Below are 27829 nucleotides of genomic sequence, written 5' to 3' on the forward strand. Positions count from 1 at the left end.
CAAAAAGTACTTGAATAAATGTTACATTCCACCGCTCTCTTGGGCAAGCGGTTGAAACACCACAGGACTGAGAGCCTGTTATAATTCATTGCATCTTAAGTGACCTCTGGTCAAAGCCACCCATTCTGCCCCCCCTGTGTGAGTGTCTGTCCACCATGCTGACTGCCTCTCCACGCTGTCAATGGCTCTGGACGTCTCCAACTAACTGGACGTCCCCAACAAGCGCCGTCTTTGTCTCTGGCTCAGGATGTGTGTGCCCCCCCCCCCCCGACACACACACACACACACACACACACACCCCCACACCCCCCCACACACACACACACACACACACACACACACACACACACACACACACACACAGTGTAAAGTAACTAAGTACATTTACTCAAGTACTGTACTTAAGTACAATTTTGAGGAATTTTTTACCGTATTGAAGTATCCCGTTTCCAGTTTTCATACTTTTACTTCTACTCCACTACATCTCAGAGGCAAATATTGTACTTTTACTCCACTACAATTATTTGAAAACTGTAGTTACTAGTTACTTTGTAGGTCGCGACGCATTGTGAGCTTGTAGATCTGCTATTTAAAAAATTCTTGTGAAATGGGACATTCTGCTTAATGAGTACTTTTACTCTTGGTACTTTATGTACATTTTGATGACAATACTTATGCACTTTTACTCAAGTAAATTTAGAATTCCTGACTTTTACTTGTAACAGAGTATTTCTACATTTTAGAATTGATACTTTTACTTAAGTAAAACATTTGATTACTTTTTCCACCACTGCGCGCGCGCGCACACACACACACACACACACACACACACACACACACACACACACACACACACACACACACACACACACACACACACACACACACACACACACACACACACACACACACACACACACACACGCACGCCGCTTCGCCAGCTGTCAGCTGAGTTGTGTGTGTGACATAACGGCATGATGCCACATGTACAACAGTGTTAGTGTCTGTGTTTGTCCAGGAGTGGTTAAGAGGCAACGTGTTGCTATCCATTTCTATGTCTCTGTCCCTGATGATGATGATGATGATGAAGGCACAGACACAGCCTTGCTCTCTGAAGCAGAGAGCTGAGTGCTATAGAGAACACTGGCCTTCACTGTGACATCCACACTGTTAATAGAAGTGAAACCTCTTATCTCCATATTTCAACGTTTTGTGTTATTTTTTTTCTCGTAAATTAATGCCGTACTAACTTGATCATACTACGCACACGAAAGCGTCAAAAGTAGCAGATCCACAAGCTTGAAACGCGTCACGAAGCGACGCGTTTTGAGCTTGTAGATCTGCTGCTTTTGAATTTGAATTCTGAAAAGTAACAGTTTAGGTTTCCACCCAACGGAGACATAATTGAAGTGCTATATAAAAAAAACGAAGTGGAGATAATTAAATGAGCCACCTAGTGTTCTGTGGCGAACATTAGGTGAAAATTGCAGATCTACAATATTGCAACCTTCTGTGTTTTGCGAGCTTGTTTTTGGCAAAGAGATGTGCGTGCGTGAAAGCTCTTTTGGAGCAGCAATGCAGGCCACATCCTAACACAAGGCTTTGGTATGCTAACACCAATGTGTCTTATACTGTAGCTGCCAAAAAGCCCTCTTATCTGAAGACTAGTCCTGGCATTGATGTACCAGACGCACGCACACACACACACACACACACACACACTTTTATTAATTTAATCACATGTACAGCATTGAGTGCTGTGCAGCTTTTGATGCCAGCATCAGTGGCGCCTCTTGCCTGTGTGTGCGTGTGCGTGTGTGTGTGTGTGTGTGTGTTTCCTGCTGTCTCAAGGTTGAATCTATGTCAAGAAACGGTTGTGTTCATCTCCTATACGGCAGAGCAGAATATGCTACTTTTTTAAATCCTAACTGAGTATTCATATTGCAGACAAAAACATATCATTTTGGGGGTCGTTTCCCTCCATGAAAAAGTTTGAGAACCCCTGCCTTATAGGTCTGTACGCTCTCAGAGTTATGGGAGTCCTTGAAAGTAAAATGTTTGAGAACCACGTCTGGTCCTGGACTCTCACGAATCAGGATCGGGCATCGGACCCAAACCTCTGGCATCCATCCGGCCGTAGCACTGTTATTGTACAATAGTGTGTTGCTGTGAGCTTTAATCATAAAAAGGTCTTATAATACTGTCAAATAGTGTGACTGGCTCTCGTCTTCCACAGCAGCTAATGAGCTGCCTGGTGGTGGATGTTTTGTTATCGTAGTGAAGTCTAAAGTCTAAAAACCACAAAGGTTTCCTAAACCCAAAGCGTGGTTCTGTAAACAGGCTATTATTCTGAAGTTTTCAAACAACAGATGGGAGTCTGGGGGGATACAATGAATGGGCAGGGTCAGTGTCAGGGGAAGTGTTGCAGACACACTCATAACACTTGACTTAAGCCAAGACCAAAAACAAAAGAAAAAGAAATGCATGCCATCTCCGGTTTACTTCCCGTATCTGTGTGAAGTACAGGTGGACGCCTTTTTTAGGAGACTGGAAGTAGGTTGGAGTCTGTTATTTCGGAAGAGTGAACGGCTTCGGAGCGATTCTTTTACCCAACGCTGAACTAAATATTGGACCCGATCGACACAAAGCCACACAATCTTCCCAGGGTTTTCTTACTAAAATGACGAATCAGGAGACAATCTACTTTGTTATCGACCTTTCTCTGTCCCAGGCCCAGCAACACACTCTCGCGAGATCTGGCTCCCAAACAATGGAATTAACTCCCCCATTGCATTCAGAACTGCAGATTCACTCCCAATTTCCACCCGCAATCTGAAGACTCACCTCTTCAGACCCCCCAGCACTTCACTCTCCCTTTAACCCTGTCCTGCCACCTTCTGCCTCCATTGATGCTAGCGACTTGACCAAGATATAGCTACCATGCAGACACATCTTGGTCACCCGCTCTCATGTTTTGTTACTTATGTTTGTTTTCTTGATGTCATTTAGATGGCATGTTATTTAAACAGATTCGTTGTACCTGGTATCCCATAGTTTCAATCTACAGATTGTTATTTTGATTTGTATTATTGTTTAGACTGATACACAAGGTATGGTTAAGGTTCTTGGTTTAACCGGGATCCTAGTTTACTGAGGCAATACACAAGTCTCTTTGCATTCTATGTAGTTTACCGTGTTTATTGTAAGTCACTCTGGATGAGAGTCTCTGCTAAATGCCTACATTATAAATTGTAATTGTAGCAAAACACAGTGCAACATTCAGTTATCTTTTCAAGTTTCATTTTTTTATTGGTGCACTTTGAACAATAACAATGATGGTATAAAAGAAAGTCTCCGTCTTACAAATTTCAATAATCAAAAGTATAATATGCCAATACACAGATACACATAAGGCTGACATCAAGTTTTTAACAAGTGGCTTCAAATGGCTTCAATTCAAGGAGAAACGTCATCTCCTTACAATCAGAGAGAAGATAATATTTTAAATGTATTCGTCTGTATCTTTTTTTTCTCATTTTTTTTTTCATACAAAAAGAATGGGTTCCGTCTGTGAAGATTTGGGAGTGAGTTGTGTTGCTGGTATGTATGGGTGGAGGGGGGGGGGTGTCTGTGTTTCATTCTGGGCATGTGATTGTAAGCAGTGGTGTTTGGCTGACACAGTGCTCTCTCTCTACTCTCAATCTACAGCGATGGTTCTCAAACATTTAAATTTCAGTGCAATACATGCTCCTTTCCGACGTCCAAACTTTGGAGGTGAAATTAACTACATTTTGACGTTATTCAGAACATCGGGTAACTTTTATTCGGGCGCTACTGCACCCTCCTGACTGTCCGAACTAGTTCAGAAAGCCCGTCCAAACTGATCTTTTCCGACGTCGTAAGGAGCTTGTATTGACCTAAACTCTGAGCGCGTACAAATGGAACAAAATTTGGTTCCATTTGTACACTCTCAGAGTTAGTCCTGTTAGGGTCCATTTGGAATGCCCTTCAAGGAACCGCTGATCTACAGTGTTTTTTTTACCTAACCCTTCATATTAACCATGATACACCTGTCACCATCCATGAAACCTGCCAGGATCGACGATAACTATAGGTTACTACCGTAACCCCGGTTATATGAAATATGAAGCGAGAGGTCTCGCTATGGGAGAGCGCCCTCTAGTGTATTCGCGCGAGAGGGCGCTCTCCCATAACGAGACCTGGAGCAGAGTATTGAATATATAACCGTTACTTATCGAAGAAACAGGTCAGTTTCGGTGATACCCGTCACTACCGACGAGACCTCATACTATCGCCGATACCCGTCACTATCCATGAAACCCTTCACTATCAATAGCCAGATCCCTATACTCAAACATCCATTTGAGCATTGGCGTTTAGCTAATGAGACACTGTCACTATCAATGACACATCATCATCAAGGCCAAACGAGGCCATTTGAACTTAATCTGAAGAGCGATGCCTTTGCCTTCCCTTAAGTTGCAACAACATGCATGTGAAGAACAGCCTCATTTATATTATTTCAACAAAAAAAATGTTGAAAATCTTGTTATTTTCTTATGACAAAGCAGGCTACAATTTATAGCTTGTCGTATGACGGTGTCACGTACCGAACTTAGCCGATCTACAAGCCTACATGTAGATCAACTATGTTTGGTGCGCGACACCATCATACGATGAAGCATAAATTAGGCATTATACTCCTGACATTCAGGCTAACAACAAGCTGTTACAGTAGCTTGAAAATCAGTTCTTGAGGGCAAGCGACACCAGTATAAATTAAGAATTGTGACGGGAATCCAAGCGGACTATCTGACAATATCCCAAATGGAAAACAAACCAACAAACAAACAAACATAAAAGGGTTTAGCAGTGATGTATAAAGCATCGTTGTAGCTGTGTGAACTACACCAGCACTTACTGGATAAAGCCCCGACTCATACTTTGTCGTACGATGGCGTTGCACATCGAACATTGCCGAACTCGGCTACGTTCGTCGTGCCACGCCGTCGAACGGCAGAGCATAAATCGGGTATAAGTGGCACAGGCATTATCCTTAGCCAAAACCACTAAAAAAAAAGCCTTGTTCGTTAAGCTAGCATCAGTAGTGATTTTTAAGACTTTTATCGAACCTCTAAAACACTACACACAACAATATTTACAAATGGTCAATATCTTCTTGATATGCACTTTGTTTTTTCAATTTAAATAGATTTAGCTTGTATATATACAGTATATATATATATATATATCTAAAATAAAAACTTCAGTGGAAAACAAAACAAATAAATTAACAAGCTTTAAGGCTGTCTTGTCTTGTCAGGGCACCATGGAGTAATCTGGACCCGTCATATAGACTCGACATATAATGGATCAGAATGGGTGATCTTCATGGTATAGGGGAAGCCCCCGACTATGCAAATGCACGCAGCGAGCGACAAGCCCCTGGCCCCTAGGTCAGGTCAGGGCTGAAGCGATTTATAAAACAGGATTCCGAGATTCAGCCAGCTAGCGCTTATCTACAATAAAAACAAAAACAGAGGCCCATTTCCTGCTGCTGATAAAAGCATGGGAACACAAGCTTGTTGTTGATGGACACGAAACCCCACTGCTCTCTATATTATGCGCTTAGGTGTTGAAAACCGTTGGCTCTGCTCTGCAGTGTTAAGTATAGAGTCAGATACTGACTGAAGGCCTACAGTACAGTAGCTACTACCACATCCGGAGGACCTGTCCATAAAAAAATGCATGTCAGAAATTGTAAACATTGTGGGAAAGTAGAAAATAATTCCGTAATGTAGTTCAAAAAGTTTAACTTTCATATATTCTAGATTCAATCAATATCAACTCAATATTTCAAGCCTGTATTTGTTTTCATCTTGATTACGGCATACAGATCATGAAAATCGCTAATTATCTCAAATGTCTACCTGTAATAATGAATGAATTCCTTAAATCACAATAATATACATTTTTGAAAATGAAATGATTTTTTTGGGGGATTAATTTGTGTTATATGCCTTACACAGCACATGCCCTTTTCCACAATGTAAATCTTTTTTTGACATGCACCTGTCAAGTCTCTCCTCAGTCTTGTCCTCCTCTCTATAATCTGACCGGCACCCGTTTGGCTTGGATTTTCTGTCCATCTATAGCTTCTTAATTTACAGGCGATGATGATAAAGAAAAAAAAAAAAACTAAGAAAAAACAGATCATGTACAGTCTATCACATCGTGTTCAGGAACTAGAGTGGGACCTGCGAGGCGTCATATCCTCGGACAGGTCATTTACAAATCAGTGCTAGAAAACAAGATGAAAAGTAAAACAGATTTGATAAAATCTAATAATGCGGAGGACCAACAACAGACCCTCCTTTGAACAACTGGCAGGTTCGGCCATTTCAATCAAACACACTTGGAAGGGAAAACATTTACAAAATGAAGCCACATTTATGCTCTTGTCGGCGCGTTGATGGAAATAGCCGAAGTGGGTTCGGCTATTTCCCCCGGCGCGTGTGACACCTCGTGCGACGACAGAGTACGAAACGGGGCTTAAAGGGGAAATCCACCCATTTTCAATATTTAACTATGTCATTAATATAGCATAAAGGAGTTGTGTGGAAATAAGAAAAAAATTAAAAAAAAATTAACATTGCAAAAAAATTTAACATTGCAAAAAAATTAACATTGCAAATTACACTGTGATGACTCATCATGGTGTAATTTGCAATGTTAATTTTTTTGCAATGTTTCATTTTTTTGCAATGTTAATTTTTTTTTTAATTTTTTCTTATTTCCACACAACTCCTTTATGCTATATTAATGACATAGTTAAATATTGAAAATGGGTGGATTTCCCCTTTAAGTGGCTGTAGTGCACGACTTTCACTAGTGCACCTCCAAGGGTAATTGGCTAAGAGGTAAACATGTGCTTCTGGTTGTCATAATGAACCAATTCAACACTTGGGGTTGGTCAGAGAAAACGTTTTTTACGACCGCACGCGCCAAAGAGCGTGACAAAGCAATTAACACGCAGGTCGCAAACCTCAAGACACTGCCTGTCATTTAAAGAGGTGCTGCAAGTGATATTTTGTGGATAAAAACAAAAGGCTTTTTGTTCAAATATTAAAGCTCTATTATTTTGATAGTAATTGTTGCTATACAGTGTTCGTTCAGTACCTTGGGTCTCCCCGTACTGAACAAACACTCTCTGTAGCAATGATTGCGATCAGAATATAGAGCTATTTATTTATCTACACTTATTTTAACAAAAGAATATCACTTACAACCCCTTTGATCAGATTGTACAATGTTGGCATTGGTTCTAGTCAGCACGAAGCGAGATATTCTCCCTCTAGAGTAGTTCTGGAGGGTTAAGCACCATATTGATTATCAATTCATATAACGGGAGGCGCGTAGTGAAATATACATGTAATGTGTCCTTCTCTTCCAGTGGTTGTCAAACAAAATGGCTTCCTCCGACCGCGTCTGTTCAGTGGTTTTTAATACACGCCAGGCTATGGATGGGTGCCATTCCATTCAATGGTGCCATTCCATTCACCACGTAAATTTTGGAGCGAGAGGGGGAGTTGCCGTGCGACGGAATGACGTGGAACGAACCAACCGCCCACGCCATTCCCCACACACACGGCAAAAACACCCCTACAATCTCCAAACAAATATAAACTACAAATTTCAGTGCATCTGATCTAACACAGTCCGTCAAATGTCACCCCACCAAAAATCATCACAACATCAAAAGAAAAAGAAAAAAAGAAAAATCACAGAAAATATTCCATAAAAGATCAAATAAATAAAATGGAGGAACCAGCCCTCGCTTAATGTATTCTTATTTCAGCATGGGAACACAACATAAACAGTTAGTTTATATAAACTGCCACATCTCACCCCCTTAAAGAACCATCTCTAAAAAAAATGCATACAAGGCGATTTGTGTGAAATGAATCAGGCCTCTAGCTATATGACTAGGGCTCAGAGATGGTAATGTTAGAGGGTTTTGTGTAAATCTTCTTAAGAACTACTTTTTTTTTACGGAATTGTGACTTAGGCTTACCGCTCAGTTTCAACACTGACAAACACTTCTCAGAGGGACCGGAGCCCTCTAGATATGGTTCAGTACTGTACGGTTGCATGTTTGTGAGCCTGCGTGAGGCGTTGGTTGGCACACCGAATCCCACAGTTAGACACGATCGACCACATTCACAAAAGTTGGCGGCCATGTTAGACACCCCCTCAGTACGTTATAGAACGCCAGGTTCGGGGACCAATAGGCGTCCAAATGGACCCTTACGGGTCTGTGAAAATGGACCTGCATTTGGTTCCATTTGTACACTCTCAGGGCCCTATTTTGCGCGCAGGCTTACCCATTATGCCCTAACTTTTTTTGGCATTTGTTCAAATAGCGGATCTGCATCGACACTTTGTGACCTTGTAGATCGGCTATTTGAACTATTTTAAAATGTAAAAAAATAGTAAAAAATGCCTAAAAGGTTTAGGCATAAGGGGTAAGGCGGCACACCGCACGATAGGGCCCTGATACCGTACAAATGGAATCAAATGGACCCGAATTTGAAATTCCTTGAAATTTGAGAATCACTGTGCCAAAAGAGGAGTGCTCGTTTTTGTTACTTCAAAAAGGCCGGCACGTCGACACGAGCCACAGGCGAGCGAGCTGCAAGGCAGGCGAGCGAGTGCCCCGTGGCTAGTGGGCCAAAATAAGACTCCTGTCTCAGCCAATCACATCCTGGGGGGGGGACAAAAAATCACCCCCCCCCCGGGATGATGCAAGAGCAAAATGGCTGCCATGTGAATATGGTCAATGGAGAATGACACCGCAAGGCAGTAGGCCCACTTATGATTCACCCACATTAGCCAACAAGCTAACAAGATTAAACGTTGGCTTAACTTATCTCTTGAGAGTGTGGCCAATACATGTCTGGTTTAGTTTTTTCCAATCCAATTGTTTTTGTGGCAGGGACAGCTAACACATGAGAGGCAAACCTAGGTCACACATTTGGAAGTGATAACATGTCACAGCATCCACAACTATCGCTCAACAGTATGCCGGCTTAAAAAGCCCAAATTCAGCACAAATTAGGCTTGATGTCAAGTATTCTCTACCTCAGATACAAAAATCATGATGAGTAGTCAAAGATGTGGGAACCAAAAACAAAATCACATTGTAGCTTTTTATGGTGGTTGTTGTTGCCGTGTCTCACTCTCTTTCTGGCCTTTAGGCGTACACATCATACGAGGGAATCCGTCAACAGTTTCTTGGGGAACTTCTTTGAAGGACAATGACAATAAGAACAGGTTACCTACAAGGCCATTTGCATAGCTCTCCCTCACTTGTTTACACACACATATACACATACACACACACACACACACACACGCACGCACGCAAAAGCAAACAGAGGCAAAGACAGACAGAGACGGAGACACATACACACTTCTGACTGGTCTGGGAGGGCATGTTTGCTTAGGCAAAGGTGTGTCCATTTGCGAGGTTTGAATACACAGAGCATCCAAATCCTCTCTGGTCAGGGTCCACTATAGCACCCATGCTGCTGTGTGTGTGTGCACTGAGCTCTCCTGTGACATAATACAGCTTATTGCTAATATTCATTATGATTGTTGCTCTAAAAAACGTTACAGCCATTCCCCAAGCAGCCAAAAAACAGCCGATGCAGTTAATGCAACACAAAACGTTCAGAGCCTTCTTCTTTTTTTTTTTTTACCACATTAACCCTGGCGCCAAAATAGCTATCAAAAATAGCAGCTCTACAAGCTCGACAATGCTAGATACTTTTGAAAGTTATTTTGGGGTCCCGTATGGGGCGCCAAAATAACATAATCTACGAGCTGTGTAGCAAGGCGAGTGGCTATTTTTGCTATTCGTCGCGTGACGAAGCACATAGGGGCGTTGAGTGGTTAACTGGCGTGTGTAGCTACAGTTATATAAAAAAAATGTAGTTGTTGATATTTGGTAAGGATGCTAATATTACTCTTAAATTTAACACATACTATTTTTACATGTATAACATTGAAACGCATCTCTAGCAATATCTCTCTTTTTCTCTCGCTCCGTCCGTCATATCTTCAGCAGTTGTAGATTTTGGCATGTGTACTTTCTGCAGAACCAGCTGCAGGGATCTACGTCAACGTTAACGTCGCTGTGTGTGTGTGTGTGTGTGTGTGTGTGTTTGTGTGTGCATGCAGGTTTTAACTGGGTTACTGCATTGGTGAAAAAACGTCATTAGTGCAAGAGCAAAAACTAAAATAAAAGCCTCACAGACCACGGCAGCACGTTAGTCAAAGTGTCTGTGTGTGTGTGTGTGTGTGTGTGTGTGTGTGTGTGTGTGTGTGTGTGTAGTATGCGTGTGTTTTATTTAACCCATTAAGACCGGGGACGCATCTGCGTCTCATTTTAAGATTTCTTTGGGCTATTCAAAAATAGCAGATCTACAAGCTCATAGCGCGGCACCGAGTGCCGCGCTACGAGCTTGCAGATCTGCTATTTTTGAAAAATCTTGAAAAAATATTTTCCAGATTTTTTTCAAAAAACTGTTGAGATTTAGATGTTTTTAAAGAATCGCCTCAGGTCTCAATGGGTTAATCTAATTCACAATGTGCTCACTATGGGTGACACGGCACCCCTGGGTGTCGTGTCACCTGTAGTGAGCTCACTGCTCATGATTCATAAAACACGTCTTATAGCCTATTCGTGTAGCTAGGACCGAGAAAAATGGGTGGACTGAATTAGCAAATAAATGCATGAGTGACTGACTGACTGACTGACTGACTGACTGAATGAATGAATGCTAAAGGCCAAAACGGTGCGAAAAGGCATGTGGAGACCAAAGCCCAGATGAGAGGCGGAGCGATGGGTTCATGGCACAAATGAGTGCAACATTTATCCTTAAATCTCTACGTTTTTTCTTTTTTTTTTTAACCAAACATATCTCCTGCGTGTCTCCATTTGTTTTTTTTTGTTGCATACAAAGCAAAACAAAAAGTACAGATCAAACTGAAAAAAGTCCAAAGCACTGCTGCTACGACTGGTGAGAGTTATGGCTGAAACGACGTCCCCCCCCAGAGGACTTCAATTCCCAGGAGGCCTTGGGGCGGCCTGCTTGTTGTTGTTGTTGTTGTTGTGCCTTCAGGGTCAGTAGTCGGCGATGGGGGCGAGGTTCCTGTTGAGGATGACCGAGACGTTAGTGTAGAGAGGCCTCCTGGACACCAGGGGGGAGTAGTTCAGGTTGTTGAGACCGTCCAGGCTTTGCCGCTCCTTCGAATGACGCAATAGAGTATACCTGTGGGAGGGGGAAAATACAAAGATGAGACCGACGTAAAAAGGCAAATATCTGACAGCAACAACTCATTACACTGTGTTGGAATCAGTGGTATTTGACCACTTACACAGCTACGCAACTTTTTTTTGTGTGAATAAAATGTTAATTTGACCAATCTGTATGGTAGAGTAATACACTATAACACAACTGGGGTGGTTCCATTTGACTTAAACCCCAAATGCATCGTTGACCGGGGGCCCCCAGCTAGGGGTCTATACCATAGAGTTAAAAATAATAGAGAGGGCACCGGATATCGCCTCCCATCCACTTGCATTGAGTTGCTCACCCAGCGCATGGGCCGAAATCACCCCTTCTTCCGGGTTGGAAACGTATTGGAAAATGTGATGGGCGCGGCCTATTTGGGTCCTCAGTGACGACACTGGGGCCCATGGGCTCGTTCATATACATTGGCCACACCTGCAATACCTCAAATGGCCAGCATGTCCATTTGGCTTCAATGAAACCACTGGGTTCTGGGGGCTTGGTCTATACTGGGGGCGGCAGTGACTCAGGGGGTAGAGTGGCCGGTAGAGCTGCCGGATGGGAACCGCGAGGTTCCCGGTTCGATCCCGGGCTCCCCCAGAGTTGGTGTCGAAGTGTCCCTTGAGCAAGACGCTGAACACCTAATTGCTCCCGATGAGCAGGTTGGTGCCTTGCGTGGTTTCCTCCGCCATCGCTGTGTGAATGTGTGTGTGAATGGGTGAATGTAATGCACAATCTATGTAAAGTGCTTTGGATAGAAGCGCTACATACTGTAAATGCACCATTTACCATTTACTTAGTCCCCTCCTTTGTTCCCTCTACACCAAATCTCTTTGCCCCCGAAAATCTACACGCTCACAACGTGCATCATTGAGCTTGTAGCTCGGCTATTTTCGATGTGAACGTTTGCCTATTATGACAAGCCCAGGAATAAGGGATGCTAGGGTTCAAGTTTAAGTAAGTGTCTTAAGTATGTTACACAGCACAGCGAACACGATCGGAATGCATCCCCCCCCCCCCCCCCGAGCATATCACATGCAACGTCTTTAAGAGAGCCGCAGAAATGCCCTCAAAGGCTGCATTCTGACTTTTCATGTGACCGGCTTACATCACATGAATCCAAGCCACATTCCAAGTATCAGCACCCACCCTTTATCCAGACCCCCCCCCCACACACACATACATCAGACACATAGACGCTGTGTGTGTGTGTACTTGTATTACTACTGTATACTCGTGAGCGCCACATGTCCCTTCAAGTATTCGGGTGGAAACCTCTTATCTCCATATTTTTTTTACTTTTTGTGTTTTTTCGTAAATTAACACCCTATACTTTATCATAATAATAATAATAATAATAATGAATTGCATTTATATGGCGCTTTTCTAAGTACTCAAACTTACTCAAAGCGCTTTACAATGGTTCATTCATTCATACAGGGGGGGGGGCATTGGGAGGTGGAGCGGCGAACAGTCGACGCCAGCGTCCCCACTTTTCCCACATTCACACACCAATGGTGGCAAGCTAGCGCCGACCGAATCATTGGAGGCAATGTAGGGTTCAGTGTCTTGCCCAAGGACACTTCGACATGTGGACAGGAGGAGTTGGGATTCGAACCGCCGACCCACGGATCAATGGACGACCTGCTCTACCTCCTGAGCCACAGCCGCCCTAAATCATACTACAGCGTCACACAAAAGCATCAAAAGTAGCAGATCTACAAGCTCTAAACGCGACGCGTTTTGAGCTTGTAGATCTGCTACTTTTGAATTTGAATCCTTTTGGACATGAGTTTTCCACCCGACAGACGATTTGAAAAATAGACGTTGTAGGGTTGGGGGTTGGGGATATACCTGATTTATAGTTGCAAGCGGGTGTTGTGAACTTGTAGATCTGCTTTTTTTTTGATGCACGGCACCGGCAACTACGTATAACTCAGACTTTAGGGTTAAAAAAGTATGTATGTGTGTGTGTGTGTGTGTGTGTGTGCACCTTTTGATTGATTGAATATTTTATTGGTATTTTAAAAGCACAGCATTACGATACAAAAAGCCAAATGGAATTATCACCCAAAAAAAACTAACAGAAGCCATAGGCTTGTTTCCATTGATTTTTTTTTCTTCTTATTGTCTCCGCCAGGCCGAAAGGCATGGCGAGAGAGTATGTTTTACCCCCTGTCCGTCCGTCCGTCCGTCCGTCCGTGTGTCCGTGTGTGTGTGTGTGTGTGTCCGTCCTTCTGTCTGCGACCAGCTAATTTCCGCCACCGTTGGCCCTGTCGCTATGAAACTGCACACACACACTCCCTGGATACCACAGCAGAACCTCTGCCCCACATTTTTCAGATCAGCCCGTCATAGCGCCACCATGAGGCCGACTTTTGCAAAACCCATTTTTTTACATTACTCCTACAGATTTTATCCAAACGTCATGCAAATCGGTACACAGTAGAGATGCGCGGATGGGTTTTTTTGTCACCCAAATCCGCGTTAACAAGTTCATTATCCATCCGCCATCCACCCGCGGTAATTATATCATCCTATTTATAGATCCGCACCAACCGCACCAAATAATTGTTATTTTCCTGACGTTAGTTTTCTTATAAACAATGTCACTCACCACTGTCGCGATGCAGTGACTGTATACAATCCACAACCATGGTAACTACAAGCGCACGTCTTCATTCAGTTCATTGAGTTACTTTCGCTTTCAACCACTTTGTTGCCATGTCGGCTTTTTATAATAATTTTTGTTTGGCACTTGTTGTGGGCTTGTTTTCATAGACCTGGCTGCTTATTTCTCTCGCAAGTTGTCGCAACCTGGCAACACTGGCCGGCTGCAAAGCAACATGTAGTGAGCGGCTATTTTGTGCCTGGTGTAAAATGACGTAATATTAAAATACTACAAACGCACACAGTGAAATTTAGTGCTTTTTAAAAGCTATTATAGGTCTATAGATTGATATCATTAATTTAATTCCCGCATTATTTCACCCGCGGTTTATCCAATATTAATTAATAATTATATTTGATTGACCCAAATCCACCCAAACTGCGGTTAACTGCGGCAACCGCGGCTAAAACCGCGATCCGCGCATCTCTAGTACACAGTATCTCTATAGTCATGTGATCAACCCGGATCTGTCCGATTTCCCAGATTCCATCCTCATTGCCTATGGTTGGCTTCCAAAGTTTGCAGGATTGGTCCGTTTTGAACAAAATGCCTCAAATCATGAACGCAGCTTGCGATTTCCGTGAAATTTAACAAACACATTCCCACTAGGCCGAGGAAGAAATGCCACCCTTTTTCACATTGGCCTGTTATAGCGCTACCACCAGGAGGTCTAATTTAGCAAAACACATTTTTGGAACAAAATGCCTCAAATCATGAATGCAGTGTCTGATTGCCATGAACGACCTAAGAATAAATGGCACCCTTTTCACATTGGCCTATTATAGCGCCACCAGGAGGCCACAATAACGTACCTGACCTGGCGGAGACCTGTGCTCCGAGGAGCACTTTTTCTAGTTTTTAAACTGTTTTTATGTTCTGCATAGTAGTGTATATCTGTCTGTCATTTAATGTCTATGAATTGAGTACAAAGGACCCCAATGGAAACCAGCCATAGACTTTCTTGGGTTTTATATCCTATTAGCTGACCTTGTATTGAACTGTACTGTCTGTCATGTGCTCTTTTTCTGCAAACTTCTAATAAAGTATTTTAATCAATCAACAATGTGAACATTCAACTACTTAGGTAAAAGTACCAATACTGCAATATAGAAATAGTCTGTTACAAGTAAAAGTACAGCATTAAAAATGTACTTGAGTAAAAGTACAAAAGTATTGGCATCAAAATATACTTAAAGTACCAATATTTGAAAATAGCAGATCTACAAGCTCGCGATGCGACGCGTTGTTGTGAGCTTGTAGATCGGCTATTTTCAAATAGCCTATGTATAAAATAGGGCTAAAGTGGTTAATGCATGTTTTATAATACGATAATTTATATCTGAAAAGTAACTAAAGTTTTCAAATAATTGTAGTGGAGTAAAAGTACAATATTTGTCTCTGAGATGTAGTGGAGTAGAAGTAAAAGTATTGGAAATTGGAAATAAAAAGTACAAATACCTCAAAATGTTACTTAAGTACAAATGGTACAAAAAAGGTGTGTGTGTGTGTGTGTGTGTGTGTGTGTGTGTGTGTGTGTGTGTGTGTGTGTGTGTGTGTGTGTGTGTGTACTGACCTTCCCAGGAACTGCACCTCTCCGCGGTGGTGATGTGGGATGGACATGTAGCGCCCCTGTTCACCGTGTGGCCGGCTCACTGTGTAGTTGGCCAGTCTCACCCTGTAGTGCAAACACACGCCATGCCATAGAATAAGCCATTAAAACAAACGCCCTGATACCACACCATAATAGGTGACTCACCCACACACACACACACTGTCATGCATTCATAAGAAATGCAAATACTGTATATTAATGTATGACTTGTAATGCATTCAATCTCTCTCTGTGTGAAATAAAAACTCGAGAGTAGGAAGCCTGTCAGTTATTACATAAATCACCTGGTCACGATGATTATTTGAGATAATTGCAATGGTAACGGGAAGAGTGGGCACCCTGGCAGAGTGGGCACCTCCATGTTAAATTGGCTGTTTTTCCCCCCCAAAATGTAAACAAAAAAAAACATACAATATTTTAAAAGTATACATGATTTGAACATGCTTGAACATTCAACAATTAATGTCAACATTTCTACTAATTGCTTCAAAACCAGTCAGTCATTTTGGGCATAAATAAGAAGTTGAAGGGTAAATAAGGTCTAATAATGATGCACTGTGCATGTTCAAATCTACTAACTACTAACCTTCCATTTTCCAAATGGAATCAAAAGCCAAAAGACAATCAGCAAAAGCTGTGAGTGTGTATTCAGAGAGTCTGGAGGGAGAACAGCTGCCTGTATACGCTCTGGTGTGGATGCGTGTGTGTGTGCGTGTGCGTGTGCGTGTGTGTGCGTGCGTGCGTGCATGTGTATGTGTGCATACTACTATACTTGTGAGGGCCACATATCCGCCAATACAATGGACAATTTTCTTGGGCCTCACTCACAAGAAAATGGTTATTTTTATGGTTAAAAAAATATGTTTTAGGGATTGGCTTACAATAAGGAAAAGATTCAGGTTGGGACTAGGATTATACATTTATTTAGAGGTTAGGTTTGGGGGTTCAGAGTTGGTGGTATGCCTGATTTATACCTTAGCTGCACGTTGGTGTCGTGTATTGCAACGCGTCCGTGAGCTTGTAGATCTTGTAGATGTTTTCGGCTTCAGGCTTACGGTTAAACATTGCAAAATTGTAATTCATAAAATCGGCGTCCTAAAATGTTGATGTCCTCACAAGTCTAGTAATACAAAGTGTCTGTATGTGTGCGTTTTAGAGTGTGTGTGTGTGAGTGTCAGTCACAAGAACGACATGCGGCATAGATAAACACACACAAAAAAAGAGACAAGCTTTAAATGAAAGGCCACTCCGTGCCAACAGCTCTCCTGGCTCTGTACTCCTGGCTGTAGACAAACCTCATGTCAACAAATTGATCATACTCACACGATGGCCATCTGCTCTTATGTCACCACTAACCCCCCCCCATGACACCCCCCTCCCACCACTACCGACATCAACGCTGTGGGAATATTGTCAATACTGACAGCCCTGGCACGGCAAAGACTGTCTGACGACTGTGTGTGTGTGTGTGTGTGTGTGTGTGTGTGTGTGTGTGTGTGTGTGTGTGTGTGTGTGTGTGTGTGTGTGTGTGTGTGTGTGTGTGTGTGTGTGTGTGTGTGTGTGTGTGTGTGTGTGTGTGTGTGTGTGAGAGAGTGTGTGTGTGTTTATGCAAATGTACAGCATTGCCTGATGGGCTCTTCATTGTGTGCCACAGATCAAGGGTTTCCATGGACAACACAAGGCTATATTAAACTATTGGTTTGGGCACCGGTCTACTCTGGAACGATGCAAGTCAGGGACAATGCAAAATTGGTTGTCAGAGCACCCGTTGTACCCGTCTGTCTGTCTGCCTGTGTCCATCTGTATGTACTTGTCCCTTTTACGCCCATACATGGAGATCCCTGATGTCGTCGGTATCTGCCCATATATGGGCATATCGATCAGATCGGACAGATTCTGAACAACCGCCTATGTGAACGGCTTGACCCTGGCGGGCACCTAGGCCTGTCACAATTATTACATAATCGTCTAATCGCAATTATTTGAGATAATCGCAATTAAATTTTTGCATAATCGTCATAATCGTTTCCATGTTGAAACATGTTCACACCTTTTCAAATATATAAAAAAGCAGTAATAGCAGATCTACAAGCTTACAACGCGTCACAACGCTTACAACGTGTCACAACGCTTACAACGTGTCGCGTTGTAAGCTCGTAGATCTGCTATTACTGCTATATTTACATGTATAAAATGATTAAATATGTCAATAATTTCTTATATATATATATACATATTTCAGTTATTTGTAATATCTGCCCTGTGCCATTTTTTAATACGAAGCCTACAAGTTAGAATATGGAGATAAGAGGTTTCTGCCCCGACAACAACGATATGTTAATGTAGGCGTATGTCTTGAGAAAAAGGTTGTGATTGACCAATCGTACCACGGCACGCAGATTAACCCATTAAGACCTGGAACTGTGTCATTTTTAGATTTGAGCTAAAAAGCATTATTTTACACTTAGGCTATTCAAAAATAGCAGATATACAAGCTCATAGCGCGGCACCGAGTGCCGCGCTACGAGCTTGTAGATCTGCTATTTTTGAAAAATCGTGAAAATGTGTGCAAATCTTTGAATATATATATTTTTAAAGCGAACATTTTTAACTCAAATCTTTGCTTCTGGGGGGTCCCTGGAACAACATATTTTGATGGGGGTCTGCGGCCAAATACATATAATTTTGGGGGTCCTTGACATGAAAAAGATTGAGCACCACTGATATAGAAGCATACGTTTTTCAGAAAACTGTTGAGATTTAGGAGACATGTATAATCGGCTTCAGGTCTCAATGGGTTAAGCATTATGTTGATCCTCACCTGTTCCATAGGTCGTCGTCCTCTCCTCCCCAGCCCCAGAATGCATTGGGGAATCCATTGATGTTTTTGTACTGCTCCACCGACAGGCCGCTGACACCCCCGAAAAACTCGTTGTATGGAAGCCTGGAAGGGACACACCACGCCGTCGTTATTCATTCCAGTGGGCGGAATAAGTTCTCAGGATTTTACACTCAGCCAATACCACACCGCAGAAATACTTTATTACAAGTCAAAGTCAAAGTCCTCTATTCCATTATTTACTTGTGTGTAAGTACTAAAGTACTGGCATCAAAATATCTACTTGCAGTACCAAACGTAAAAGTACTACTTATCCTGCAGAATGTCCCATTTCATAATTTCTTTAAAAAATATATATATTATAATGGTGTGGTGGAAAAAGTACAATTTGTTCACTTAAAGGAGGGGTTCACCCAAAAAATTACTTATTTTCTATCAATTGCACACCCTATGAAGCCTTGAATCCATGGATTCTTTTTAGTTTTTGTCGCATTCCTAAGCTAATAATTTGATTCCCGTCTCCTACCGGCTAATGTATCCGGTAGGAGACACAAAGTAGATTATTTGTGTCTCCTACCGGAAATACACACGGTCATCAAGTTATTGTTTTAGGAATGCCACAAAAACAAAAATAAATCCATGAAATCAAGGCTTCATGGGGTGTGTAATTGATAGAAAATAATTATTTTTTGGGGTGAACTCCTCCTTTAAGTATCAATACTGCAATGTAGAATACTCTGTTACAAGTAAAAGTCCGGAATTCAAACTGTACTTGAGTAAAAGTATTGGCATCCAAATGTACTTAAAGTACCAAAAGTGCAGAATGTCCCATATCAAGTTTTCAAGTGTATAAACATCTTTTGAAAATATCATATCTACAAGCTCACAATGCATTGTGAGCTTGTAGACCTGCTATTTTCAAATGGCCGAAATGTATACAGGGCTGAAGTGGCTAATGTATGTTTTGTAATAATACTCAAAATCTACAAAGTAACTAAAGTTTTCAAATAATTGCAGTGGAGTAAAAGTACAATATTTGCCTCCGAGATGTAGTGGAGTAGAAGTAAAAAGTACCTCAAAATTATACTTAAGTAAATGTACTTCGTTACTTTAAACCACTGGATGGGGGGTTTCTCTGAGAGTATTGGGGAGCACATTCCCCAGGGTTGGGGTTCAGCAAAAGCAAAAGCCCTCTATCGCCCCCAGGTACAGTACAGTACTTGGTCCTGGGGACCTCAATGTTGTTCGAAAACAGCAGATTTACAAGCCCATCATCATGACGCGCTGGGGGACTGACACTCACATATAGGAGTACTTGTTGAGCTTGACGGCGAAGTGGCGGGGCATGTCCCCGCAGCCGTAGTAGTTCCTGTCGTTCTCCATCAGGTGGTCCACGTCGTGGAACACCAGGCAGTCCCAGTCCAGGTCCTTCATGGCCTCCTTGTAGCCCACGTTGAACAGCATGGCCCGGTTGAACGGCTCTGTTCCCCTCTGGAGAGAGAGAGAGAGAGACCAGATAACAACAACCATTCATTCAGGGAAAGCATCTGTGTCATTTTAGATTTTAGCTATATACTGTACATACTGGTGCTACAGTGGGAGAGATTGTAACGAGATACACGGCAATTTAAGTGTAAAAATTGGTTTTATGGGTCCAATTAACACTGAAGATATGTCGTTACACACAAACTATATCACAGCAGGGGAGGGGGAGAGAGAGGAAAAAAATCCTCTTCAGTGTAAAAATGGGTTTTATGGGTCCAATAATACTGAGGATTTTACAGTGTATTTTACACACCGAATCAGCGTCCCTGTGGCCAATGACCTGGATTCTACAACGAGGAAGCTGGTTCAGCCATAGTGAGGTCATGTGAGCAAACATCTGATCATGTTTATTCAGTAGTTTCAGCTACTCTGCTCCCCTGCCTGCGTGCGTGTGTGTGTGAATGTGAGATCGACTGAATATTTTATTGACAGATTAGAAGTACAGCAGTACGTTTGAAAACAAAAGCCACATGGATTAATCACAAAAAAAACATAACATGCATTTTTTTTACCCTTGTGTGACTCGAATTTAGGGGGAGGACAAGGTCAGAGGAACTTGCTCTGGTGGAGGACCTATGAGTATCTCTTAAGGTCATTACACTCCGGCGATTATGCGAATATACGCAAAATTCGGACTCGTCCCGAATAATTAAAAGACGCTTTTTCGCTTTATGGAAGCTTGCATTGACTTTAAGGTTTAAAAAAAAAAACGTATTATTCGCATGAAAAAAAATCGCCTCCGGTGTGTAAGGAGCTTTACTCTGCAGAAGTACAGTAGTTAGACAGGAACTGTCTCTGTGAGAATCTTGAATATCAGACACATAGAGGTGTGTGATATTCTGTCTTCCGCCCTGAGCCTGTGAATGTGTGGGAGTGCCAAATGTGAGTGTGACAATATTTTGTTTGTTTTTATCTCCCTCTCTTCCCCTTGGAGCTTGCAAAACATTTCACCCGTGTGTGTACAGTACAGTACCTGCTCTATGACATAGAAGGCAAACTGCAGTCTCTGTCTCTGGAGCACTGGCACCAGGTGTCTGAAGAGGATGGGGAGGTGCTCATGGCGGTTCCGGAAAGGGACCAGGATCGCCACCTATAGGACACAGCATGAAATACAATGTATATAGCAAAATGAAGACTAATGTTTTACACACACACACACACACACACACACACACACACACACACACACACACCATAAAGCCTGAGTTAGTCACTAAGTAGCGCCACTTTAGTTGCACGCTCGCCCTAGTTCGTGACGCCATAAAACCACCATTTATTTTATGAGGACAAGGTAAACAGTCCTCACAATGTTTATATATTTTTTCAAATTCTACTATACTTGTGGGAATATTTAGCCCTCAAAAGTATATAGTACTACAAGTGTGTGTGTGTACACACACACACACACACACACACACACATCGACCACTCTGATCTCCATCTAATGAAGTGCAAAGTATTAGTGTTTAGAGTGCATTGTCTTCTGCTAGTTATCATCGCTGTACAGTGGTGGAAAAAGTACTCAAATTCTTTACTCAAGTAAAAGCACCAATACTGCAATATAGAAATACTCTGTTACCACTAAAAGTCCAGAATTCAATATTTACTTCAGTAAAAAGTACAAATGTATTGGCATCAAAATGTACTTAAAGTACCAAAAGTAAAAGTACTAAAATATTTGAAAATAGCAGATCTACAAGCGCACAACGCGTCGCGATGCGACGCGTTGTGAGCTTGTAGATCTGCTATTTTCAAATAGCCTATGTATAGAATAGGGCTAAAGTGGTTAATGTTTTATCACACACACACACACACACACACACACACACACACACACACACACACACACATCGACCACTCTGATCTCCATCTAATGAAGTGTCAGTGTTTAGAGTGCATTTTCTTCTGCCAGTTATCATCTCTGTACAGTGGTGCTGATTCACTGCATATAAGCTACTGTCTACTCCAAAGGCTGCTAGCTACATTACATTACAGACAATATGAACATAATGAAAAATAACTCATTGGAAAATGACAGTCTCCTCGTGCATTAGAAGGACCATATCAGTCACCAGAAGCAGGGACGTGTCTCACTGAGTTAACGTGGAGTTTGATTAGACTTTAACATTCCAGAGGGACATTTGGTTAAAGTTAAAACTATATTTATGTTGTTGATTTTGTTGGTTACGTTAAAAATTTAGTTACGTTGAAATATAGGTTTTTAGGATTTAGAACAGTGCTTTTTGAGACCAGTGCTTTGAGAACAGTGCTTCTCAAAAATAGCAGATATACAAGCTCACAGCGTGGCACGAAGTGACGCACTGTGAGCTTGTACATTGTATTCTTGAACATTTAAAAAAATGTTGAAGCATTTAGATTTTTTTTTTAAACACAACATATTCTCTTCCGGGGGGGTCCCTGGCACAAACATGTTCAGATGGGGGTCCGCTGCCAAATACATATAATTTTGGGGGTCCTTGGCACGAAAAGGTTTGAGAACTACGTGATTTAGAAGGCATTTATTTGTAGAATCGGCCTCAGGTCTTAATGGGTTAAAGTGAAATACCCCTTTAAGTGAGGGCAAAGTCACAGCATTGCAAACAAAAAGCAAAGTAACAATATGACAAAAGCATGACATGACAAGAGAGAGAGAGAGAGAGAGAGAGAGAGAGAGGGGGGGGCAGGTTCTTTCCTCTCTATAGTGTATTATAGACTGTATGTACAGTATATATAAGAGTGTATTGATCACAGCAGGTATAGGAACCGGCCAGGAAGTGTTCCATTAAAAAGAGCCTGCTGTGCTGTTGAACCCTCAGGGGGAGGGGCTGCTGCCATAGAGAGAAAGGCTAGCTCTTTTTAACTAGCATTCTAAGCAATTTCTTTGAAGTTCAGCAGAAACGCAAACATGTCACTGTGTGTGTGTGTGTGTGTGTGTGTGTGTGTGTGTGTGTGTGTGTGTGTGTGTGTGTGTGTGTGTGTGTGTGTGTGTGTGTGTGTGTGTGTGTGTGTGTGTGAGTGAGTGAGTGAGTGAGTGAGTGAGAGAGAGATGAAAGTAACTAAGTACATTTACTACTACTAAGTAGCCTACTGTACTTAAGTGCAATTTTGAGGTATTTGTACTTTACTTGAGTAATTCCAACTTCCAATACTCTTACTTCTACTCCACTGCGTCTCGGATCCAAATATTGTACTTTTACTCCACTACATTTATTTGAAAACTTTAGTTACTAGTTACCTTGTAGATTATTATTACAAAACATACATTAACCACTTCAGCCCTATACGCCCTATACTTCAGCCCTATACCCATTTGAAAATAGCCGATCTACAAGCTCACAATGCGTCGCATTGTGAGCTTGTAGATCTGCTATTTTCAAAAGCTTTTTATACATTTGAAAACTTTAAAATGGGACAATCTGCATAATGGGTACTTTTACTTTTGGTACTTTAAGTACATTTTGATGCCAATACTTTTGTACTTTTACTCAAGTAAATTTGTAATTACGGACTTTTACTTGTAACAGAGTATTTCTACATTATAGTATTGATACTTTTACTAAAGTAAAACATTAAAGAATGTAGAGAGAGAGAGAGAGGGAGAGAGAGGGAGAGAGAGGGAGAGAGAGAAGGAGAGACAGAGAAGGAGAGACAGAGAGAGAGAAGGAGAGACAGAGAGAGAGGAGAGACAGAGAGAGAGAGAACGAGAGACAGAGAGAAACAGCTGGCACTGAAAGGGGACTTGAGGGAGAAAGAGTCTGTGAGAGTGCAATTTAGTAACAGTGAGAGAGAACAAAGGGAAGAACAGAGAGAGAGAGAGAGAGAGCTAGAGAGAGAGAGATTTGGTTGTGTCACAAACACATACAGTACATTTGCTCAGGGCGTAGGAATGAGAGAGAGAGACACGGTCGGAGGAGACGAGCAGCAGATGGAGGGAGGGTGGGATGATGACTGCGGCGCGGCGGCGAGACACAAACGAGGGATAGTAGTTGGTGATAATAATGAAAAGCTCAGTGGAGTTGTGGAGGAGGAGGCTCTACCAGCAGTCAGACTGTCAGAGAGAGCTTCTTCTTCCCACAGAAACCACTCTAGTGACTCCACGCCAAAGGAAACAAAACGCTCATTATGGTGGAGGACATTATTATCTCTCCAGAGTCTCACTGTTCAGGTTCCCTCACATACCTAAGACGTTATTATATTGTCGCCGTCGGGGGCAGAAACCTCTTATCTCTGTGTTTTTCTTTCGTAAATTGAATGGAAATGAATCCTGAAAAGTAACAGTTGTGGAGAAATTACAGAGGGATTATGTTTTCGGTCCTGCAAGTCTGTCTCTCTGTCTGTCTATCTGTCCTCTAAACCATTGGTTTTCTCAAAGTGGGGTCCTTGGGGGGGGGGGGGGGTTTCCAGGGGTTCCCCAGCAAAAGTAGTTAACGTATAGCGTCACAATCGTTTTAACCATTTCATCCATTCATATGTTGGCTATTCAAAAATAGCAGATTGTGCCTCGCTGCGAGCTCTCACATAGATGTAAATTCTTTACATAAATCTTCTCTTTTTGGGGGTTTCCCTGGCACAAAACCTTTTCAGATGAGGGGGGGGGGGGGGGGGTGTTGTGGTCCGCGGCCAAATACATATCAATTTGGGGGGGGGGGGGGGGGGTCCTTGACATGGAAAAAAATTTAGAACCTCTGGGTTAAAATGTTTGGAAAAAACTGAGTGTGTTGTATGAGTGTGTGCGTGTTTGTGCGTACAGTACATGCATGTGTGTGGCGGGGACTCGACTTGTATCAGATGGAAGGGGAGGGGAGGGGAGGGGGGGGCTCTGAGGGAAAAAAAAAGGTTGTGAACCTCCGGCTCAGACGTTATACGTGACCGTCTGACTGGGTACGGTATATAGGCACGCATGACTGAGGAATAATCTATCGTTGCTGTAGTAAAAAACCTCTTATCTCCATATTGTAACTTTTCGTGTTTTTTTTTTTCGTAAATTGAACCCCCTACTTGATCACACTACAGCGTCACACAAAAGCGTCAAAAGCAGCAGATCCGCCAGCTCGAAACGCGGCGCGAAGCGACGCGTTTCGAGCTGGCGGATCTGCTACTTTTGACGCTTTTGAATTTGGATCCTGAAAAGTAACAGTTCTTTGGACATATGAGGTTTCCACCCGACAGAGACGATATGCTCTCTCTCTCTCCCTCTCTCTCTCTCTCTCTCTCTCACACACAGAGAGACAGGAAGGTTTTTCTAGCCTGCCACAGGTCATAAGGGACTTATTAGTGTGAATTCCACAGGCATGTAAGGAATTTGGGTATATATATATATATATATAAAAAAAGAAAAAGAAATGTGGAGGATATTATGTGCTCTTATTGCTCAGACTCACGTAGTGTTTCGATAGGAATGGGAGCAGGTTTTAGTCAAGCTATACAGTGTGTGTGTGCATGACACATGGTATGTACTGTATGCATAGGGGTCTAGGAGCAGTGGTTATACTAAGTGGAACGGGGTCCCCCCCAAGGACCCCGTGGGGGTCCTTTAGGGGGTTCCAGGGGTCCCCAGCAAAATGTGTTTAGTACTTTAAGTACTTTAACCCTGTATAGGCCTACATTGGCTATTAAAAAATATATAAATAAAAAAAATCTTGAAAACATTTCAAGATTTTGAAATATTTTTTTGAAACATACAAACATACAAGTCTTGTACGGGGGGGGGTCCCTGGCACAAAATATGTTCAGATTCGGGGGTCCGTGGGAAAATACATACAGAACTGGTCTAGAGCATTGGTTCTCAAAGGGGTCCTGGGGGGGGGGGGGGGGGGTCCCCAGCAAAATAATAATACATTTTAACCCCTTTATACATATTTTATACGTTGGCTATTCAAAAATAGCAGATATACAAGCTCACAGCGCGGCACGGACGAGCTTGCACTGTGTGTGAATCATTTTTATACATAATCTTCTCTTCTGGGGGACCCTGGCACAATATTTTTTTCAGATGGGGGTCCGAGGGGGCAAATGCATTATTAATTTGGGGGTCCTCCTTGGCATGAAAGAGTTAGAGAACAACTGGTCCAGAGGGCCGTGTTTCAAACATTATGCCACTTGCAAGGTCACGCGCTTGTAATGTTGTAGCGGTTCTACTGAACTCTGGGGTTGTTGGGATGAGGTGGACAGAAGGGCTGATGGGAAATACAGGATATGGTCTCTGTCGGGTGGAAACCTCATATGTCCAAAACTGTTACTTTTCAGGATTCAAATTCAAAAGCATTAAAAGTAGCAGATCTGCAAGCTCGTCGCGCCGCGTTTCGAGCTTGCGGATCTGCTACTTTTGATGCTTTTGTGTGACGCTGTAGTACAGTGCTACTCAACCCGCAGCCCGCGGGCCGCATGCGGCCCCAATGCAGCGTCTCTGCGGCCCGTCATGGTCATGTTTTTTATCCCATTTTTTTTTCATTGTGAAGCACAGGATAAAAAAACACTTCAGTTCAAATATATGGGTTGCTTCCTTTTTTTCAAAAACAAACAGACATACATATCACACAAAAAAACACGTACAGTGAAAAGAATATGATGTCAAAATGTACATTTTCTTATAACAATAACAATGTGTAGTGTAGTGTGTTACAAAATCGAAAAATCCAAAATAGGACTGACATTTTTAGCTTGCGGCCCTTGGACTTTTGGTATTTTGCTGAGTAGCCCCTGAGCCATCTTAAGTTGAGTAGCCCTGCTGTAGTATGATCAAGCAGAGCGTTAATTTGTGAAAAAACACAAGTTAAAATATGGAGATAAGAGGTTTCTGCCCCGACAGCAACGATTATGCCACTTGCAAGGTCACGCGCTTTTAATCATATCTATGTCCGTGAACTCTGTGTCACTGGGGTGAGGTGGACAGAGCTGGGAATAGGAAATACAGTATATTATATGAACAGGGTTGGATTTGTTGGGGGGAGATATAAATGGGCATAAAAGGGACATGGAACTGCCAGATGCAGAAATCTCCATATATGGGCATAAAAAAGGGACAAGGAATGACAGATACAGAGGTCTCCATATATGGGCATATCAGTCGGATTGGTGGTGCGACGTGGCGGGTGTGAGGGCTGCATAGCGGCCTGAACCTGAAATCTATTCAAAGAAAATGCCCTGGTGTCCCTGTTTTGGACAAATGTTCACATGTTTGTACCAAAAAATAACGATAATAATATTCTAAGATAACTAAAATAGTAGAAAGATGGTAGGTCTGCTTTAAAATAATAATAATAATCAAGAACGAATCCCCCCCCCCCTGGTCCACTGAGTTCAATGGACAGATGGCCCCATAACAGGGCCTAGGTTGCCAGATGCCCAGATCTGCTTATTATAATTTTCCCGCAATATTTTATTTGAAAATAGCCGATCTACAAGCTCACAACGCGTCGCATCGCGACGCGTTGTAAGCTCGTAGATCAGCTATTTTCAAATAGCTGATGTATATGTTAAAAGTGCTCATGTGGCCCATTGTCGCTTCTGTTGGGCTGGCTTTCCTAGACCTGGTTGCTTGTTTCTCTCACAGAATCTGGCAACACTGAACAGGGGCCGCCAGGTTGAAACGTTAAAAAAAAGTTGTTGTTTGAACGTCTCACCTTATAGCGCGGCGCACAGTCGCTGGGCTTCCAGTAGCCACCGGGGGCCAGGCCGGGCTCTGCGTTCAGCAAGGACCTCTCCACTTCCTCCAGAGCGATCTCACTCATATTCACCTCCAGCCTCCCCTCTGCAAAAAGACATTTAATACCAGACTTTATCTC

The 27829-nt window shown here is 42.4% G+C and overlaps 1 protein-coding gene and 1 long non-coding RNA gene across 2 annotated transcripts in view; both read right to left on the bottom strand.

Annotated features, from left to right (window-relative positions):
* Window positions 1-3296: 3296 nt before the first annotated feature.
* Window positions 3297-6633, bottom strand: LOC308097663. Its single transcript, XR_013934230.1, has 2 exons — window positions 5992-6633; window positions 3297-5947 (listed from the first exon to the last, which is right to left on the bottom strand). It is a non-coding gene; the product is annotated as an uncharacterized lncRNA (long non-coding RNA).
* A 4021-nt stretch (window positions 6634-10654) lies between these two features.
* b4galt5 (UDP-Gal:betaGlcNAc beta 1,4- galactosyltransferase, polypeptide 5) overlaps window positions 10655-27829 on the bottom strand; it is a 96293-nt gene continuing 79118 nt past the window's right edge. The window contains exons 4-9 of the mRNA XM_080445592.1: window positions 27668-27795; window positions 21019-21135; window positions 19804-19991; window positions 18483-18605; window positions 15623-15724; window positions 10655-11357 (exon numbers count right to left, since the gene is read on the bottom strand). Of these exons, the coding sequence (XP_080301718.1) occupies window positions 11210-11357; window positions 15623-15724; window positions 18483-18605; window positions 19804-19991; window positions 21019-21135; window positions 27668-27795 (806 nt within the window). The 3' untranslated portion in view covers window positions 10655-11209. The remainder of the gene's footprint in view (window positions 11358-15622; window positions 15725-18482; window positions 18606-19803; window positions 19992-21018; window positions 21136-27667; window positions 27796-27829) is intronic.

Source organism: Gymnoscopelus braueri, assembly GCF_963280865.1.
Source record: "Gymnoscopelus braueri genome assembly, chromosome: 12".
In the NCBI taxonomy this organism is placed as follows: Eukaryota; Metazoa; Chordata; class Actinopteri; order Myctophiformes; family Myctophidae; genus Gymnoscopelus; species Gymnoscopelus braueri.